The sequence below is a fragment of the Chinchilla lanigera genome, unplaced genomic scaffold, assembly GCF_000276665.1.
Source record: "Chinchilla lanigera isolate Chin_1 unplaced genomic scaffold, ChiLan1.0 scaffold00094, whole genome shotgun sequence".
Lineage (NCBI taxonomy): Eukaryota > Metazoa > Chordata > Mammalia > Rodentia > Chinchillidae > Chinchilla > Chinchilla lanigera.
The window spans coordinates 7,728,044-7,743,435 of NW_004955495.1; the positions used below are offsets into that span (position 1 = coordinate 7,728,044).

Here is a 15,392-nt window from a genome sequence, read left to right on the forward strand (position 1 = left end):
AAAAAAAAAACAGGACCTGAGAACGCAGCCGGCACCAGCCATGACAGTAAGCCGTCCTGAAAGCGGCTCCTTCGGTCTCTGAAAAGTTGCCCCTCCAAAAAACTGCCCAGAAGATCTCCTTGCTGAAGTCTAGCCAAATTACATGTTTTCTACATTTATGGACAAATTCCCATACGTACAACCTTTTGGGTGTGAAGGAGTTGCGGTGCTGGGGCTGAATTCCAGGTCTTGAGCATGGGAGACACACACTGAACCCCTGAGCTACACGCTCAGCCATGCACTTACAGTTTTTCCCATCAAGCCCAGGAAAGAAGGGGGAGAAGGGGAGGGAGAGGGAGGGGGAGAGAGGGGGAGAGGAAGGGGGAGGGAAAGGTTAAGAGAGAGGAGGAGGGAGGGGGAGGAGGAAGGAGAGGAAAGAGAGGGAGGCAGAAGGAGGACAATAAAGAAGAGGACAAAGGAGGAGCAGGAGAAAGAGGAGAAGGAAAAGGAGGAAGAGAAAAGGGAGAGGGAGAAGGAGAAAATGCTCAAAGCAAACACTCCCCAGCAGCCAGTCAGCGCCAAGCTTGCGCTTGACAGAATTACTGCTTTATCTGATGACAGAACGAGGACATCGGCATGAGCTATGAGCCTGGCGTCTGTTTGGCTCACGCATCAGGAATTCCTCGGGCTGTGAACATTTCTCGTTCTTTCCCACACCGAGGAGGAGGCTCTCAGCAGAGGAGCAAGTGAGGGGCTGGGGGTTAGCCAGTTCCAAGGTCAGAGCTGAGCTCTGCTGCTCACCAGCAGTGTGGCCTCATGCAAGTGACTTGCCCTCCCTGAGCCCTGAATCCCTCCTCGATAATGAGGGCGCCACAGTAGGCCGCTGGGGATTGGGAGGCGCAGTCACCATGCCTCTGAGTTTGGAGTAAAGTGTGGCTATCTTACTGGGGGTCGGGAGTGGCGTTCTCCCTTCCTCCGCTTCAGTACACACAAGCACACACATGTGCACACACATACCTGTACACACATACATACACGGATATGCCCGCACCCAGACACGTGCACACACAGTCATCCAAGTGCATACACGGCCACACACACACACACACCCGCTGGGTATGGGAGGACGCGTGCATGTTGACCTCTCGGCAACAGCCTATTGTCTCAGAAGCGCCCAGCAGAGGGAGCCACTGTCACACTTAAGACTGGCGTGACCCCCGCCCCCCCAGCATCCAAAGACAAGAGTCCAGCCTGTGTGTTTTAAGATTTACACCATGCAGTATGAATGCCCAGATACGAAAAAAGGCTCAACATCGCTAGGCATTAGAGAAATGCAAATTAAAACAACACCGACATTCCATCTTACTCCAGAAAGAACGCCCATCATCAAGAAATCTAATAACAAGCCGGGTGTGGTGACGCACGCCTGAAATCCCAGCATTTGGGAGGCTGAGGCAGGAGAATTGCCAAGAGTTCGAGGCCGGCCTAGGCTACATAGTGAGTTCAAGGCCAGTCTGGACTATAAAGTGAGACTTTTTCTCAAAAAAAAAAAAAAAATCTAACAACAAATGCTGGTGAGGCTGCAGGGGTGGGGGACCCGTCTAAATTGTTGGTGGGAATGTAAGCTAGTACAACCAGTATGAAAATCAGTGCTGAGATTCCTCAAAATGTAAAACTAAAAATTTCATGCAACCCATCCTAAGTGTCTTCCCAGAAGAGTTAAAGACACCACATGACTGTGATCCTTGCACACCCGTGTTTACAACAGCATAAATCACAACAGCTAAATCTTGGAAGCAGTCTATATGTCCACCAACAGCTGAACTGATAAAGCAAATGCGCTATTTACACACAACAGAGTACTACTCTGCCATAAAGAAGGATAAACTTGAGTCATTTGTAGGGAAATGGATGCACCTTGAAATCATAGTGTGAAGAGAAATAAATCAGACGCACATGCTTAACTATCACATAGTTTCTCTTACATGAGAAACCCGAAGTATAAATACAGAATAAAATAAAAGATAGATAACAGGAAACACAGAAATAGATTCTTCACAAATGGCAAGAGGATCTAGTGATGGAGACGGGGAGGAAGGAGAGAAAGGAGATGAAAAAGAATTCAGATGTGTTGTGTACACGTACTAGCTCCTCACGATGAGTGTGATTGATCACTGTGTACTGCCGTGTACTAATAAATAAAATGGAAAACCATCACATGCGCAAGTGAGCAGGGTCCCGGGGACTTGGGTTCGCACCTCCCTCTCCTTTTTTTACAGCCCTTGCTGGAAGCTGTGGGCTTTGCAACCAAAGGGATCCCGTGAGATCCACAGGATAAGGGATCAGGCAGTCACCTGCTCACAGCTATCGCCAGGAAGGGGCAGAGAGGGAGGCTGAACTCACAAGACCAGGTTGGATGGCTGGTCGGCTGATTCATTGGTTGGCTGGTTTTTGCCCAAAGATGACAGGGTTGCACCGAGGGAGCAGATGTTTTGTAAAGGATAGCACTTGGGGGTCACCAGAGCCTCATGAGAGGGCAACACCAGCCAGAGGCAGGAGGGGGAGCTCCAGTCTGCACTAGTCCGCTCTGCGCAGAGCCCCTCAGAGAGGGGATGCCCACTGAGGGTCCCAGGCCCTTCACCACCTGCTGCTAGGCAAAAAGAGACGTGGGGACTCAGACCTGACCGGAAGTCTGAGGCGTGGGGCCAAAAGGGCTCAGGATCCCCGCTGAGACCCTGGCCGAAGGTGCTGTTTGGAGGACTTGAGCTGCTTCCCTCTGGGGTCTCAGGGGCAGGAATTGGGCCTGTCTGCTAGTAGACATTTAATGAATATATTGACAAAATAAACGAATGCACAAATTTTCCCCAAACATTTGAGTTTATGTCCTAATACAAACGGCTTCCCAGCCTCCTAGCGCACAGCCTCCCAACTGCCCAGAGCACCCCCTTCCCACCCTGGCTCCGGACCTAAGGTTCTGGGCCAGCGGGTGGGAGACAGGAGGCATCAGCAACCCTGTGCTTTTATTCTTCAAAAATCAGAACACTTAGCAAAGGGTCTGTGAGCAGGGAAGGTAGGAAGAGGCTTTCAGGGTTTACAAAACAACTACAAAAGCAAACAGCCGGAGGCCTGGGATGATGCCTGAACAGTCTGTCCGTGTGAGGCGGAGACCTGTGAAAGGCGATGTCCGGGTGCACGGCTTTGACCTCAGGCTCCAGCTTCCAAGTCTTCAATTTAGAAGCCAGGCTGGGTCCAGCCAGCAGGGAGGGGCGGATCTTGAGTCCGAGAGGCGGTTCTTGGGCCATGAAAGGCTCAGTGAGCAAGCCTAGAAAGTCCGGCCCTCAGGGGTGTGCCGGGAGAATTCAATCCACCAGCTCCAAGGGGGCGGGGCCAAACTCAGTCCCTCCAGTGGGAGGGCAGGTGCGGAACTCAGGGGGCGGAGCTTTACCTCGAGGGGCGTGGCCAGCACCAGCAGGCTGCTCAGCTAGGGACCCCGTTCCTCCAGCAAGCCTGGACTTCTAGGGCCACGGTCTAGGCCCTCAGTACTTTGGAGGCGGGGCCTGGGCTCTCAGGGGCGGGGCCTGGGCCTCTCTGGGCGGGGCCTGGGCCCCCAAGGGTGGCAGCGGCTCCACGTTGAGCCAGATGCCATTCTCCGTGCGTAGGATGAGCTCCGGCTTCCGCCGCACCTTGCGCGTTCGGTCCACGCTCAGGCGGAAGCGCAGCAGCGTGAGTGCCACGGCCACGCGCATCTCCGCCATGGCGAAGCTCTGTCCGATGCAGTTCCTGCAGAAAGGGGTACAGGAGCTCAGGCCCAGCCTCTAAGGTGCCCGTAAAGGTTGGAAAGCTGAGGCAGGAGGTTCTGTTCCTCCGTACCCCTGGCTCTGTTCCTTCCACGAGTGCCTTGGGCTGGGGAAAACAGAGGCCTTACCTGGGTCCTGCAGAAAAAGGCACGTAGGCCAGTGGGGAGCGCTGCTGCGGGTTGAGTGGGTCAAAGCGGTAAGGGTTGTACACCTAGACCGGAACAGCCAGGAATGAGTGGGGTGGGGGGTGGCCCAACCACTCCGGCATGGCTCCCAACCCCCACCTCTGGGCATGAGTCTAGCTGGGAGATGGGCCACCTCCTCCACTCCGCCCCACCCTCATCACAGCACAGCCACGCCTCCCTCCTCCTGCCGGGAGACATGCTAGGTTCCTTCCTACCTCAGGGCCTTTGCACTTGCAGTTTCCTCTGCCTGGAACACACTTCTCCCTGCCATTCAAGTCTCAGCTCAAAAATCTCTTCCTCAGCAAGGCCTCTCTGACCACTTGAACTAAAGCACTCCCTGCTTGCTCCACCATTTTTATTTCTCTGGAGCACTGATCAATACCTGGAATGATCTTAGGTATATATGTGTTTGTCTTCCCCAGAAACCTCACTCAAATGCCATGTAGGCAAAGACAGTGTCACTCCCAGTCCTCAGTGCCCAGCACAGGGCCTGGCACACAATAAGTGCTCGGTCACTATTTACTGTCCTAATGAGGTAACAATGCGTGGATAAGTGGATGGGGAAAAGGGCAAGTGGGCCCTGAAACCAGCTCCCATCCCTGGCCCCCAGGGCCGTCTTTCCTGGGGAGGAAGAAGCCAAGGGCAGTGATGTTTGGGGCATATTATGGTTTAGATAGAGAATGACTCCAAAAACCCTCATATGCTCAGAGGTGGGACACTTGGACAATGACTGGCTCAGGGAGCTGCTATAGCAGATGATGGATTGCTCAGGGTGTGGTCTGTGGGCGTGGTCTGGAGGAGGCGTGGCCTATCTCCCTGGCTCCTCCCTTTTCTCTGCTTCCTGTTCGCCATGATGTGAGCAGCCTTCCTCCGCCAGTCCCTTCTACCATGCCACTTCTGCCTTGCAGCCACACAACTACGGACTGAAACCTCTAAAAACCATGAGCCCAAATATGCCTCTCCTCCTTTAAGTTGCCAGATTCAGTTATTGGGTCCTGGAGATGAGAAAGTAACCGGGACAGCTGGAGCTCACCTTGGAGTCTGGCCACACTGTGGGGTTGTAGTGGGTCCCGTAGATGTTGACCATGCAGATGATTCCTATGGGGACAAGGAGGTCAGCAGGGCTGAGGGCAGCCAGGGTCTGCTCTGGGAACAACTCCCCACCCAGTTCTTCCTGGAGCTGGGGCATTCCCGTGAGCCATCTGCCCCTGCTTCCTGTCCATCATTTTCTGAAAAATTCTGCTGCCCTATGTACTTCCACTCCTTCTCCTAAAAGGCCCCAGCACTCCTCTGGCTGCCACTGGGGCCAAACAGGGCTCCTTCTCGCTCACAAATATGGCATTGCTCATTCTCAGCTCAGTTGCCTCCCTTGGCTCCCCACTGCCTGCAGGCTGGAGTTCAGTGCCTGCACCTGGCATTCAAGGCCTTTCACAGTGCACACTCTGAGGCTCTGCTCCACAGACACACTTGATCTTTCACCTCCAGCTTCTAAGTCTGGCTTTCCATGTCCCTCCTCCAAGAAGCCCTCCTGGCATTCTTCCCAGAGGGAGGGAGTCTTCCATCTACTTTTGGACTTCTCCAGCCCCTATCTCTACATTCCTTTCTTCCCCTCATCTTATGAAACAGGGTCTCTCTACATAGCCCAGGCTGACCTCAAACTTCCAGTGATCCTCCTGCCTCCTCCTCCCCGGTGCTAGGATCACAGCACCCGGTGCCACCACCCCAGTGACCTGTCTCCCCCTTTAGCCCATTTCTCACCTCACATGGCTGGGAATGTCTGTGCTGTGCTCCCCCACTATACACACAGACTGGGTGGCCTTTAAGGCCTGGGCCTGGAGATGAGGCCTTGCTAATGACCCCAGCATTACTCAAAACAGGCCTTATAGACTAATGATGTGGCTCAATGGTAGAGCACTTGCCTAGCATGTAGAAGGTGCTGGGTTCAATCCCCAGCACTCAGCACTACCAAAAATAAATAAATAAATAACTACAAACAATGAAAGCTGGGCATAGCATGCACACGTATAATCTTAGCTCCTTGGGAGGCTGAAGCAGGAGGACCACAACTTCAAGGCTAGCGTGGGCTACTTAGTAAGGTCCTGTCTCACAGTAAAAATTTTTAAAGGGTGCGGATGGTAGCTCAGTGGCACAGCCCTTCCATAGAATGTGTGAGGTCCTGGGTTCAAGTCCCAGTACCACCAACAAAACAAAAACAGGGCTTGTCCTCCAGAGGATAGTTGGCAACTCAGTGAAACTGGCCTGGACCCATCTGCACCTGCTCAGGTAAATCCTGCACACTAACTCCCTCCTTTCACCTGGACTCACCCACCTCCGTCTCCCTACACAAAACCAGGGTCCCCATCACCCCAAATCTAAGAGGCACACAGGGAGCCACCTGTGTACAGAGATACTGTAACTGAAGCAGGCACGGCCAGGCCCCTTGGACAGCGGAGCAGCCACATCATCGGGATGCCACCCGGTCGCCAGGGACACACACTGCGCACCTTTAGGGATGACGCGCCCATCCGGGAGCTTGATGTCCTCAGTGCAGCGGCGAGTGACCAGGGTGACCGGCGGGAACTGGCGCAGGCTCTCTTTGATGCACATGGTGGTGAAGGGCAACTGCGTCAGGTCGTCCCTGGGGAGAATGGCACCGTGACTGCCCAAATGTGCATGCGCACACACAGCCACACACACAGATGGGCACCACTAAGCCAGAATTATTTTTCTTTATCTTAAAGACATTGGGGTCCCCCAGTGGCTAGGGGCTGGCACTAAACGGCTAGGCTCCAGCAATGTTCCTGTCTCACACTTCTGCATATCTGGGACTACTGGTCCAAGATATTAAACAAAACTAATTTAGCATTTGGAAACCTTTGAGCTTAGCATGGCAGTGCATGCCTGTGATCCCCACACTAAGGAGGCTGAGGTAAGTTCCCCAAGGCCAGTCTGGGCTAATGGTGAGTTCAAGGTCAGCCTGAACTACACAGTGAGACCCTTCTCAAAAACAAAAAAACTGTAAGCCAAGCACAGTGGTACACACTGTAATCTCAGCTATCTGGGAGGCTGAGGCAGGAGGATCACAAGTTCAAGACTATCTTGGGCAACTTTGCAAGACTCTGTCATAAAATTAAAAATATATATATATAAAATTCAAAGCCAAATTCCCCATACACCAAAAGCTACTGCAGGACTAAAAACAGGTAGTATGGGTTTAACTGTGTCCATAAGAGGAAAAAAGGTATGTCTTTTTTAAAAAAAAAATATGTTGAGCCAGGCATGGTGGTGCACTCCTGTAATCCCAGCACTCGGGAGGCTGAGGCAGGAGGATCATTGCTAGTTCGAGACCAGCCTAAGCTACGTAAGGGAGCTCAAGGCCAGCCTGAACTGCATAGTGAGACCTTGTCTCAAAAAGACCACAAAAAAAAAAAAAAAAAAAGTTGAAGTCCTAATCCCCACCCTATGTACCTAAAAATGTGATCTGAATTGGAATTGGATTGGGAAAAGATAGTTATGCTTCTAGAATCTGCTTGGAGAAGAATATCCCAGGGTAGCTGCTGGTTCAAAGAGACTGAGGAGACACTGGGAAAAAATCTGAATACAGCCCAGTCTGGAAACAACCATACTGTATTCAACCAAGCCCAGCAACCACAAGAGCAAGAAGTAAATACGTGCAAAACATTGGGTATAGGGGATGTTTGTTGTGCAGCAATGACAATTGCTGACTAAGACACTGTGAAGACTGCTGTATTCTGAGGTAGGCATAGGCAGCATGGCCATTCCCTTGTTACAGCTGGAGGAGGAGTTGTCCACGGTCACACAGTAAGTGGGAGATTCACACCCAAAGCTGTAGCCTCGACCTGCTCCTTCCACTCCCAGAGCCCTCAGACTGACCACTCCAGTTCCTCCAGCTCCCGGCCTTTCATGATTTCCTGGATCTCTTCCCGGCACTTCTCCTGGTACTCCGGATACTTCGCCAAGTTGAACAGTGCCCAGGACAGCCCACTGGATGTTGTGTCATGACCTGCAGGCATACCAAGTGTTCAAACGGAGGTCACCATCTCCAGCCAGATGAGTGTCTGCTGTGTACCCAAGGGGACTGTGGTGCCCATCCCTGTCCTCCCTCAGCCCAACCCCCTCTCCTCACCCTCAAACATGAAGGTATCGGCCTCAGCTCGGATGTCCTCATCGGACAGTTCCTTTCCATCTTCATCCTGCAGGGGGCAGTAGAGGATACTCAGTGCCTTCATCCCACCCTCTGCAGCATAGAGGCTCCCCAAGTCAGATGTGCACCATGTCTGGTTCTAATGGAGGGAAGTATGCAACTTGTACAAGGACAGGCTCAGCTTGATGGTGCACACCTGTAATCCCCGCAACTCAGGAGGCTGAGGCAGGAGGACGTCAGCCTGGGCAACGTTGTGAGACCTCATGCCACAATAAAATTTTAAAAAGGGCTGAGGATGTAGCTCAGCAGTGGAACATGTACCTAGCATGTGTGAGGCCCTGGATTCAATCCTCAGCACAACAAAAATAAAAAAAAGAAGGAAGAAAGAGGGAAGGAGAATTAAACATGGGAGAAGAAGGGAGTTCACACCATCCCATATACTTTAATGATGAGGGTGCTCTCTGCAAAGAGTGACATTGAGTGATTTCATTTGTATTGCACAAACTCAGGGCCATGACATTACTAGGTGATATATTTTTTTACAGTGCTGGGATACAGCCCAGGGCCTCAAGTGTGCTAGGCAAGCACTGTCCTACTGAGCACACCCCAGCCCAGGCAAGGCAATTTTATGGAGCCATCGTCACTAATATGCCCCACCGTTGGCTGAAACATCCACAGCACAGGGCCGCATTCACTGAGCAGCTCCTAACACCAAACACCCTACAAAACACCCTACCGCAGGCCTCACAACAACTGTGTCGTTGGGTCTTACGGTTACCATGCTATAAATGAGCACACTGAGGCTTGGAGACAAAGAGTGATGTGATCAAGCTTAAATATCCACTAAGTGGCAGAGCCAGGGATGGAATCCAGAACTCTTTACATCCAGAACCCAAATGCTGCTCAGAAATACCACACAGGGAGCCAAGTACGGCGACGCACACCTGTCATCCCAGCACGCTGGGAGGCTGAGGCAGGAGGACATAAATTCTATCCTAGCCTGGGCAATTTAGCAACTTGCAAAGCTGAATCTCAAAATAAAAAATTTGAAAAGAACTGGGGATGTAGCTCAGTGTAAAGGCCTTAGGTACTAAAGAATACCACCAAGAAAAAAAAAATCAACAGAAGGGCTGGGGGTTCTATACAAATACTATGCCATTTTATTGACTTAAAATATTTTAGTCAGCTGTAGCGGCACCACTTAGGAGGCTGATACAGGAGAATCACTGTGAGTTTGAGGCCAGCCTGGGCTACATAGTGAAGACCACCATAAAATCTGCAGTGCTGGTGATGGAAGTCAAGGTCTCCTGCATGCTAGGTGAGTGTTCACCACTGAGCTACATCACCAGCCCTTTTTATTTTTTTAATTTTTACTTTGAGACAGGGTCTGATGTAGTTGCCCAGCCTGGCCTTGAACATGTAATCCTCCTGCCTCAGCCTCCTGAGTAGCTCCAATTACAGAACTGTGCCACAACACAGGCCAGACACAATCTTTTTTCAAATATTTTCAACCTGAGTTAGTTTCAGTCTGAAAAAAAAAAAAAAATCCATAGATATGGAGGGAGGACCAACCGTCTATATTCTTTTCAAAAGCAGAAGGAAAGCCCAGGCGTGGCTGTGCATGTCTGTCACCCCAGTACTCAGGAGGCAGAGGCAGGAGGATTATATGTTTGAGGCCAACCTTGAACAAATTTGGTTACTAGAGACACAAGCTAAGTCTCACATGCCTGCATCTAACTCTATGCGAGATCTCTCTGAGTTTTAGCATTTATCACTTCACGCAGCTGGTGCAACTCCTGGAGAGGTGTCCCGGGCAGGCTCCCCTCTCCGAGCACCGCCTCACCTTCGCCAGGAGCAGCACATCAATAAAGTCCAAGGTCTTGCCCTGCTTGGCCTTCAGCCACATCTCCTCCCCCTGCTGGCACAGCGCCCTCCGCCGCTCCTGGATGACCTCGGTGGTGAAACGGTGCACAATGTCACACGCCTGGCGGAATCTCCGCCCATCAGCTGAGAGGTAGTAGACGAAATTCAGGTAGTGATGCAGGCGATACTGGCGCCGAACGACCAGGGCACTCAGCTCAATGATGGCCGATATGTAATCGCTCATTTTCCTGCCAGGAGCAACAGCTGTGAGCACAAGGCAATTCCCTTCCACCAGCACCACAGTGTAGCTCCAACAAATCTTTCCTTCTGCTCTTCTAGCTTTCCGTCTTGCTATGCACTCGCTAACCCTAACCCCAACCCTAACCCTAACCCTAACCCCAACCCCAACCCCAATCCCAACCCCAACCCTAACCCTAACCCTGACCCTAACCCACAATGCCATCTACCATGTGACGCAGCTGAAGGGGCTGTTACCAAAACTGACCAGAGGTGGGGCCCTGCTGTTTGCAATTTCCTCACACAAAACTGTAAGTTAAATGAACCTGTCTTGGTAGGGTGTGATGATGCACACCAGTAATCCCAGAATTTGGGAGGCTGAGGCAGGAGGATCGCTGCAAATTTGAAGCCAGGCTGGGCCACATAATGACTTCAAGGCAAGCCTGAACTACATAGCAAGACCTTGTCTAAAAATTTAAAAAAAAATAAAAAAAAAAAAAAAAAAAGAAACAAGAAACTGAGGCTCAGAAAGTAGGATGAGGACACTTTCCAAACACTCTCTTCAGAGGAATGAGGGAAAGTTTTTTTTTTTTTTTTTTGGTTTTTCTCCGGTACCGGGAACCGAACTCACGACCTTGCGCTTGCCAGGCAGGCGCTTTTGCCGCTGAGCTAAATCCCCAGCCCCGAGGGAAAGTATTTTTTGCTGAGCACCTACTCCATGCCAAGCCACTGACTCACACTATCTCATTTAATTGTCACCCAGTGACTCTGGGAAGTGAATTAGTATGCCCATTTTTTTGGAATAAAGAAAGTGAGACTCGGGGCTGGGGATTTAGCTCAGCAGCACAGCGCCTGCCTGGCAAGCGCAAGGTCATGAGTTCGATTCCCAGTACCACAAAAAAAAAACAAAAAAAGGAAGTGAGGCTCAGAGAGGTGATGTCACTTCCTCAGGCCCTGTGTGGCCCATGGCTGGCAGAGCGCCCATAGCCCGGCGGTGCCCCACAGCTGGGAGCCGCCTTTCTCCTCCTTCCCACTCCCTCAGCACAGCAGCAGCTGGCTGTGTCCCCCACCCAGGAACGTCACACTCACTCCTGGCAGTCGCTGTTGTAACTGAACACGCATTTCTGCAGACTGTCCAGGGTCATGAGGCTGATGTGCTCAAACATATCAAAGGAGGCCACTGAGTTCTCCCCGAGGTGCCGCCGCCACTTCGCCTGGAAGAGAGGTCGGGCAGGAGGCAAATGGGTGCGGGTCCGCAGACATCAGCAGGCCTTTGCTGGAGCCCTGGCGGTCACACCCAGGACACCCTCCTCCCACAGCCTGGCCCCGGCACTCACATGCATGATGTTGGCACACTGGTTGAAGATCTTCATGTACGGCTTCAGAATGTCGAAGTGGAAGGCAGGCGTCAGCATACGCCGGTGCCGGCTCCACTTGTCCCCTTTGCTAATCAGAAGCCCGTCCCCTGAGCCCAGAGGAAGGAGGTTAGGGACCTCTCGTGTTCTTCTGAAACCCTCCAAGGAAGCCCCGGCCCCACCTGCCCCCCAGGCACTCACCCAGCCAAGGCTTCAGGAAGCTATAGAAAAATTCATCCTTGGGGGCGATGGCAGCTGAGGAGAGGAAGCAGGCAATGAAGATTCAAGGCAGTGCAAATTTACACTCTCACCAGCAGTGGAGAAGGGTTCCTTCCCCCCACAGCCCCACCAGCATTTGTTATGGGTTGATTTCTTGATGATAGCCACCTTTCTGGGGTGAGATGGAATCTCAGCACTGCTTTAATTTGCATTTCTTGAATGACGATTGATGTTGAGCATTTTTTCGTATGTTTGTTTGAGTTTGTACTTCATCTGAGAAGTGCCTATTCATTTCAAATGCCCATTTTTGGAATGGGCCTTTAAATTGGGGGGGGTCTGATTTTTTGAGGTTTTTTGTTTGTTTGTTTGTTTTGTCTTTTTGAGACAGGGTCTCTCTGTGCAGTTCTGGCTGGCCTTGAGCTCACTTTGTAGCCCAGGCTGGTCTCGAATTTGCAATGATCCTCCTGCCTCAGCCTCCTGAGTGCTGGGATTACAGGCATGCACCACCACGTCCGGCAATAAGACAATGTCCCTTGACTTTGACTTGTGCTTAGGACCTCTCTGGGTGCAGCCCCCCACCCCGCCTCTCCAGCCTCATCCTCCACATCTGCCCCAGAAAGATCCTATTACCCGCTGATCTTCACACGAGGTTCCTCTGCTCAGAAGCTCCCGTGGCTCCCCATTGTCCTTGAAGAGTGCAGCCTACCTAGCACTGAAGCGTTGCCCTCTGCACCTCACCTGCATCTCCCATTCCACCCTTGGACACACACACACCAGATGACTCCATTCTCACCGCAGGCCGTCTGCACCTCCAACCCTGTGGACAGGCCGGCTTCTCCATGTGGAATGGAGTCATCCCCTATCTTCCCCTTCTTGTTTAGAAAAGCCGACACGGGCCGTCTGGATTGTTCCTCCTGCCCTTCCTACCTCCAGCCTCGCTCTCTCTGTCTGTCCCCCTGGCCACTGGGGATCTTATCTGACTGTCACACTTCACCTTGTGCCTTCCAGCTCACCCACCTGTCATCCCTAAGGGCTAGCAGCTCGGCCCTTTTTCGAGGCCTTGATTGATCTGCCCTGGTCTGACCTCTCTCAAGACAGACACCTCTGTCCTCCAACCCATCCCACTCAACACCACAGCAGCAACAAGTCTTTTCTCAGTTCCCCCAAAAGACCATGCATGCCTCCGCTCTGCTCCAAGTCTTTGCATGAGCTGCCATCTCTGCTCTGAACATTCTGCCTCCTTCTGGGCTCAGCTTAGACTCTGCTTCCTCTTGTACCCATCACACTAGTTTGTACCCATCCAGGTACAAGCTCCCTGATGGAAGAGGCCTTGCTGATCACTGACAGTTGGTGCTAAAGAAATTGTCATTCAACTGGATCAATTTGGATCCATCCATTTGGATCAGTCAATCAATTAAAGGATGGATAAAGAGAAGAATGAACAAATGAATGAATGGAGAAGGAAAAATAGATGGGTAGATAGATGGGTAAATGGATGGGTGGATGGATGGACAGATGAAGAGATGGATATATGATGAATGGGAGGATGGATGGGTGGATACAAGAATGGGTGGGTGGGTAGATGGATAGATAGAAGGATAAATGGATGGGTGGGTGGGTGGAGAGAAGGAAGGATGAATAGATGAAGTAAATGATGGATGGATGGATGGTTAGATGGATGGATGGAGTAACTGAAGGATGAATGAAAAGATGGATGGGTAAGTGGATGGATAGATGAGTGGATGGGTGGGTGAGTGGAAAGAATGAATGGATGAAATGAACAATGGATGGATAGATGGATGGATGGATGGATGGATGGATGGATGGATGGATTGACAGAAGGATAGATGGATTGACAGAAGGATAGATGGATTAATTGAAAGACAGATGGAAGGACAGATTGATGGGTGAGTGGATAGATAGATGAGTGGATGGGTGGGTGACTGGAAAAAAGGATGGATGGATGGATGGATGGATGGATGGATGGATGGACAGAAGGATAGATGGATTAACTGAAGGATGGATGGAAGGACAGATGAATGGGTGAGTGGATGAGTGGATGGAGAGGGATCCTAGTTCTATACACTCGAGATTTGGGTCTAAACGGGGGCATATCTGAAAGCCAAATGACATCACGTATACCTGAGCGTGATTCAGCTGCCTCCACAGTCACGATCCCCAGGAGCTGGCCAGTGTCATGCCCAGTCATCTGCCCAGTCATCCATCCCTGCATCCTCCCATTCCAGACAGCCCTTCCTCCTGTGCCCAGCCCGTGCTGGATGACGCTCAGGACAGCTCCCTCCCACCCCGCCTGGAGGAGCCCCTGGGTGGTGGGGAGGGGACAGGAAGCAGCGGCACACCACACAATCATCAAGGAGGCAGGAAGTGTGCCAGCTGCTCAAGGACCCCCGAGAACGGACTAAGAGCAGGCTTCCCGGAGGAGGCAACTCCAAGAGGAAGGTAAGAAGGTAGTCATCCCTCTAGTCTCCAGGCCTCGGACTCCAAGCAAGCCTCTTCAGGAGTCTCTCTGAGACCTGTATCTGGTGAAGAGCTGCCCTGCCCCAACACCTCCCATGGGTCCCTATCGCCTCTAGGATAAAGTACAAAGTCATGTGCTTTTCAGTCTAGTGCCTGCTTTACTCTCAACCTCATTTCCTGCTTCCACACACATATCTCCTCCACTCCAGGCAACCCAGCTCACCCAAATTCCTCTAATACTTTCCCACTTCTGCACCTTTGGACTGACAAGCCCCTTCACCTGGCAAACTCCTACACATCCTTCAAAGTCCAGCTTCACTGATACATCCTCCAGGAATCCTACTCCAAATCCTCTCTCCAGTCAAAGCTTTGTTCCCCCATCCTCAGATCCCTCCTTCCTCCACTCTACCCCTTACTGTTAGTGCCAGGAAATTCACAAGTTTCCAGAGTATCCAGGCTCCCTCTTTCATCACTCTCTGCCTCCAGAGAAGGAGCCAGTGCTACAATCAGAGGAAGTGGTATCAGAAAAGCCCCCACATGGCACCCCACTTGGAACTTCTGTTACCCTCAGAGCTGCATAACACCATGACTGAGAGTTTGGTCAGGCTTCCACCCCTAGCCCCACCTCTGACAAGTGATGTAAACTCACACAAGTTACCACTCCTCCTTTCCTTTTCTTTATCCGCCAAAAAAGGGGCTGAACAATCCTGCCTTGTGACGGCCCTGTAAGACTCGCAAGCTCACATGTTCCTGGCACACGGTAGATGCTCATTAAATCCGTGTCTCCATAAATGGATAAAGGACCAACTGTTGGTTCTTTTGTTACTGTAATTATAATCATTGCTTACTGGCACCAAAAAGCTGTGAGAGGGATATTCAGGTCCCCTGTCAGTGATAAGTGAATGCAGAGCCACTGGGGAAAATGGTAAAAGGCTCCTTAGAAGGTCAAACACAAGCTGGGTGCAGGGCCACATGCCTGCCACCCTTGCACTCCGGGAGGCTGAGGCAGAAGGATATCAGGTTTGAATTCAGCCTGGGCAACTTAGTGACTTAGCAAAACACAGTCTCAAAAAAAAGTCAAATATAAGGCTGCAAATGTAAGCCAGTGGTAGAG

At 51.4% G+C, this 15,392-nt stretch overlaps 1 protein-coding gene across 2 annotated transcripts in view; it reads right to left on the bottom strand.

Moving 5' to 3' along the window:
* Positions 1–2,837: 2,837 nt before the first annotated feature.
* LOC102004294 (cytochrome P450 4F22) overlaps positions 2,838–15,392 on the bottom strand; it is a 32,804-nt gene continuing 20,249 nt past the window's right edge. For both annotated transcript variants that reach the window (XM_005406064.2, XM_013505318.1), the window contains exons 5-14: positions 11,783–11,836; positions 11,564–11,691; positions 11,316–11,440; positions 9,970–10,237; positions 8,109–8,175; positions 7,856–7,985; positions 6,466–6,599; positions 4,995–5,059; positions 3,905–3,987; positions 2,838–3,759 (exon numbers count right to left, since the gene is read on the bottom strand). In XM_005406064.2, the coding sequence (XP_005406121.1) occupies positions 3,516–3,759; positions 3,905–3,987; positions 4,995–5,059; positions 6,466–6,599; positions 7,856–7,985; positions 8,109–8,175; positions 9,970–10,237; positions 11,316–11,440; positions 11,564–11,691; positions 11,783–11,836 (1,298 nt within the window). In that variant the 3' untranslated portion in view covers positions 2,838–3,515. The remainder of the gene's footprint in view (positions 3,760–3,904; positions 3,988–4,994; positions 5,060–6,465; positions 6,600–7,855; positions 7,986–8,108; positions 8,176–9,969; positions 10,238–11,315; positions 11,441–11,563; positions 11,692–11,782; positions 11,837–15,392) is intronic.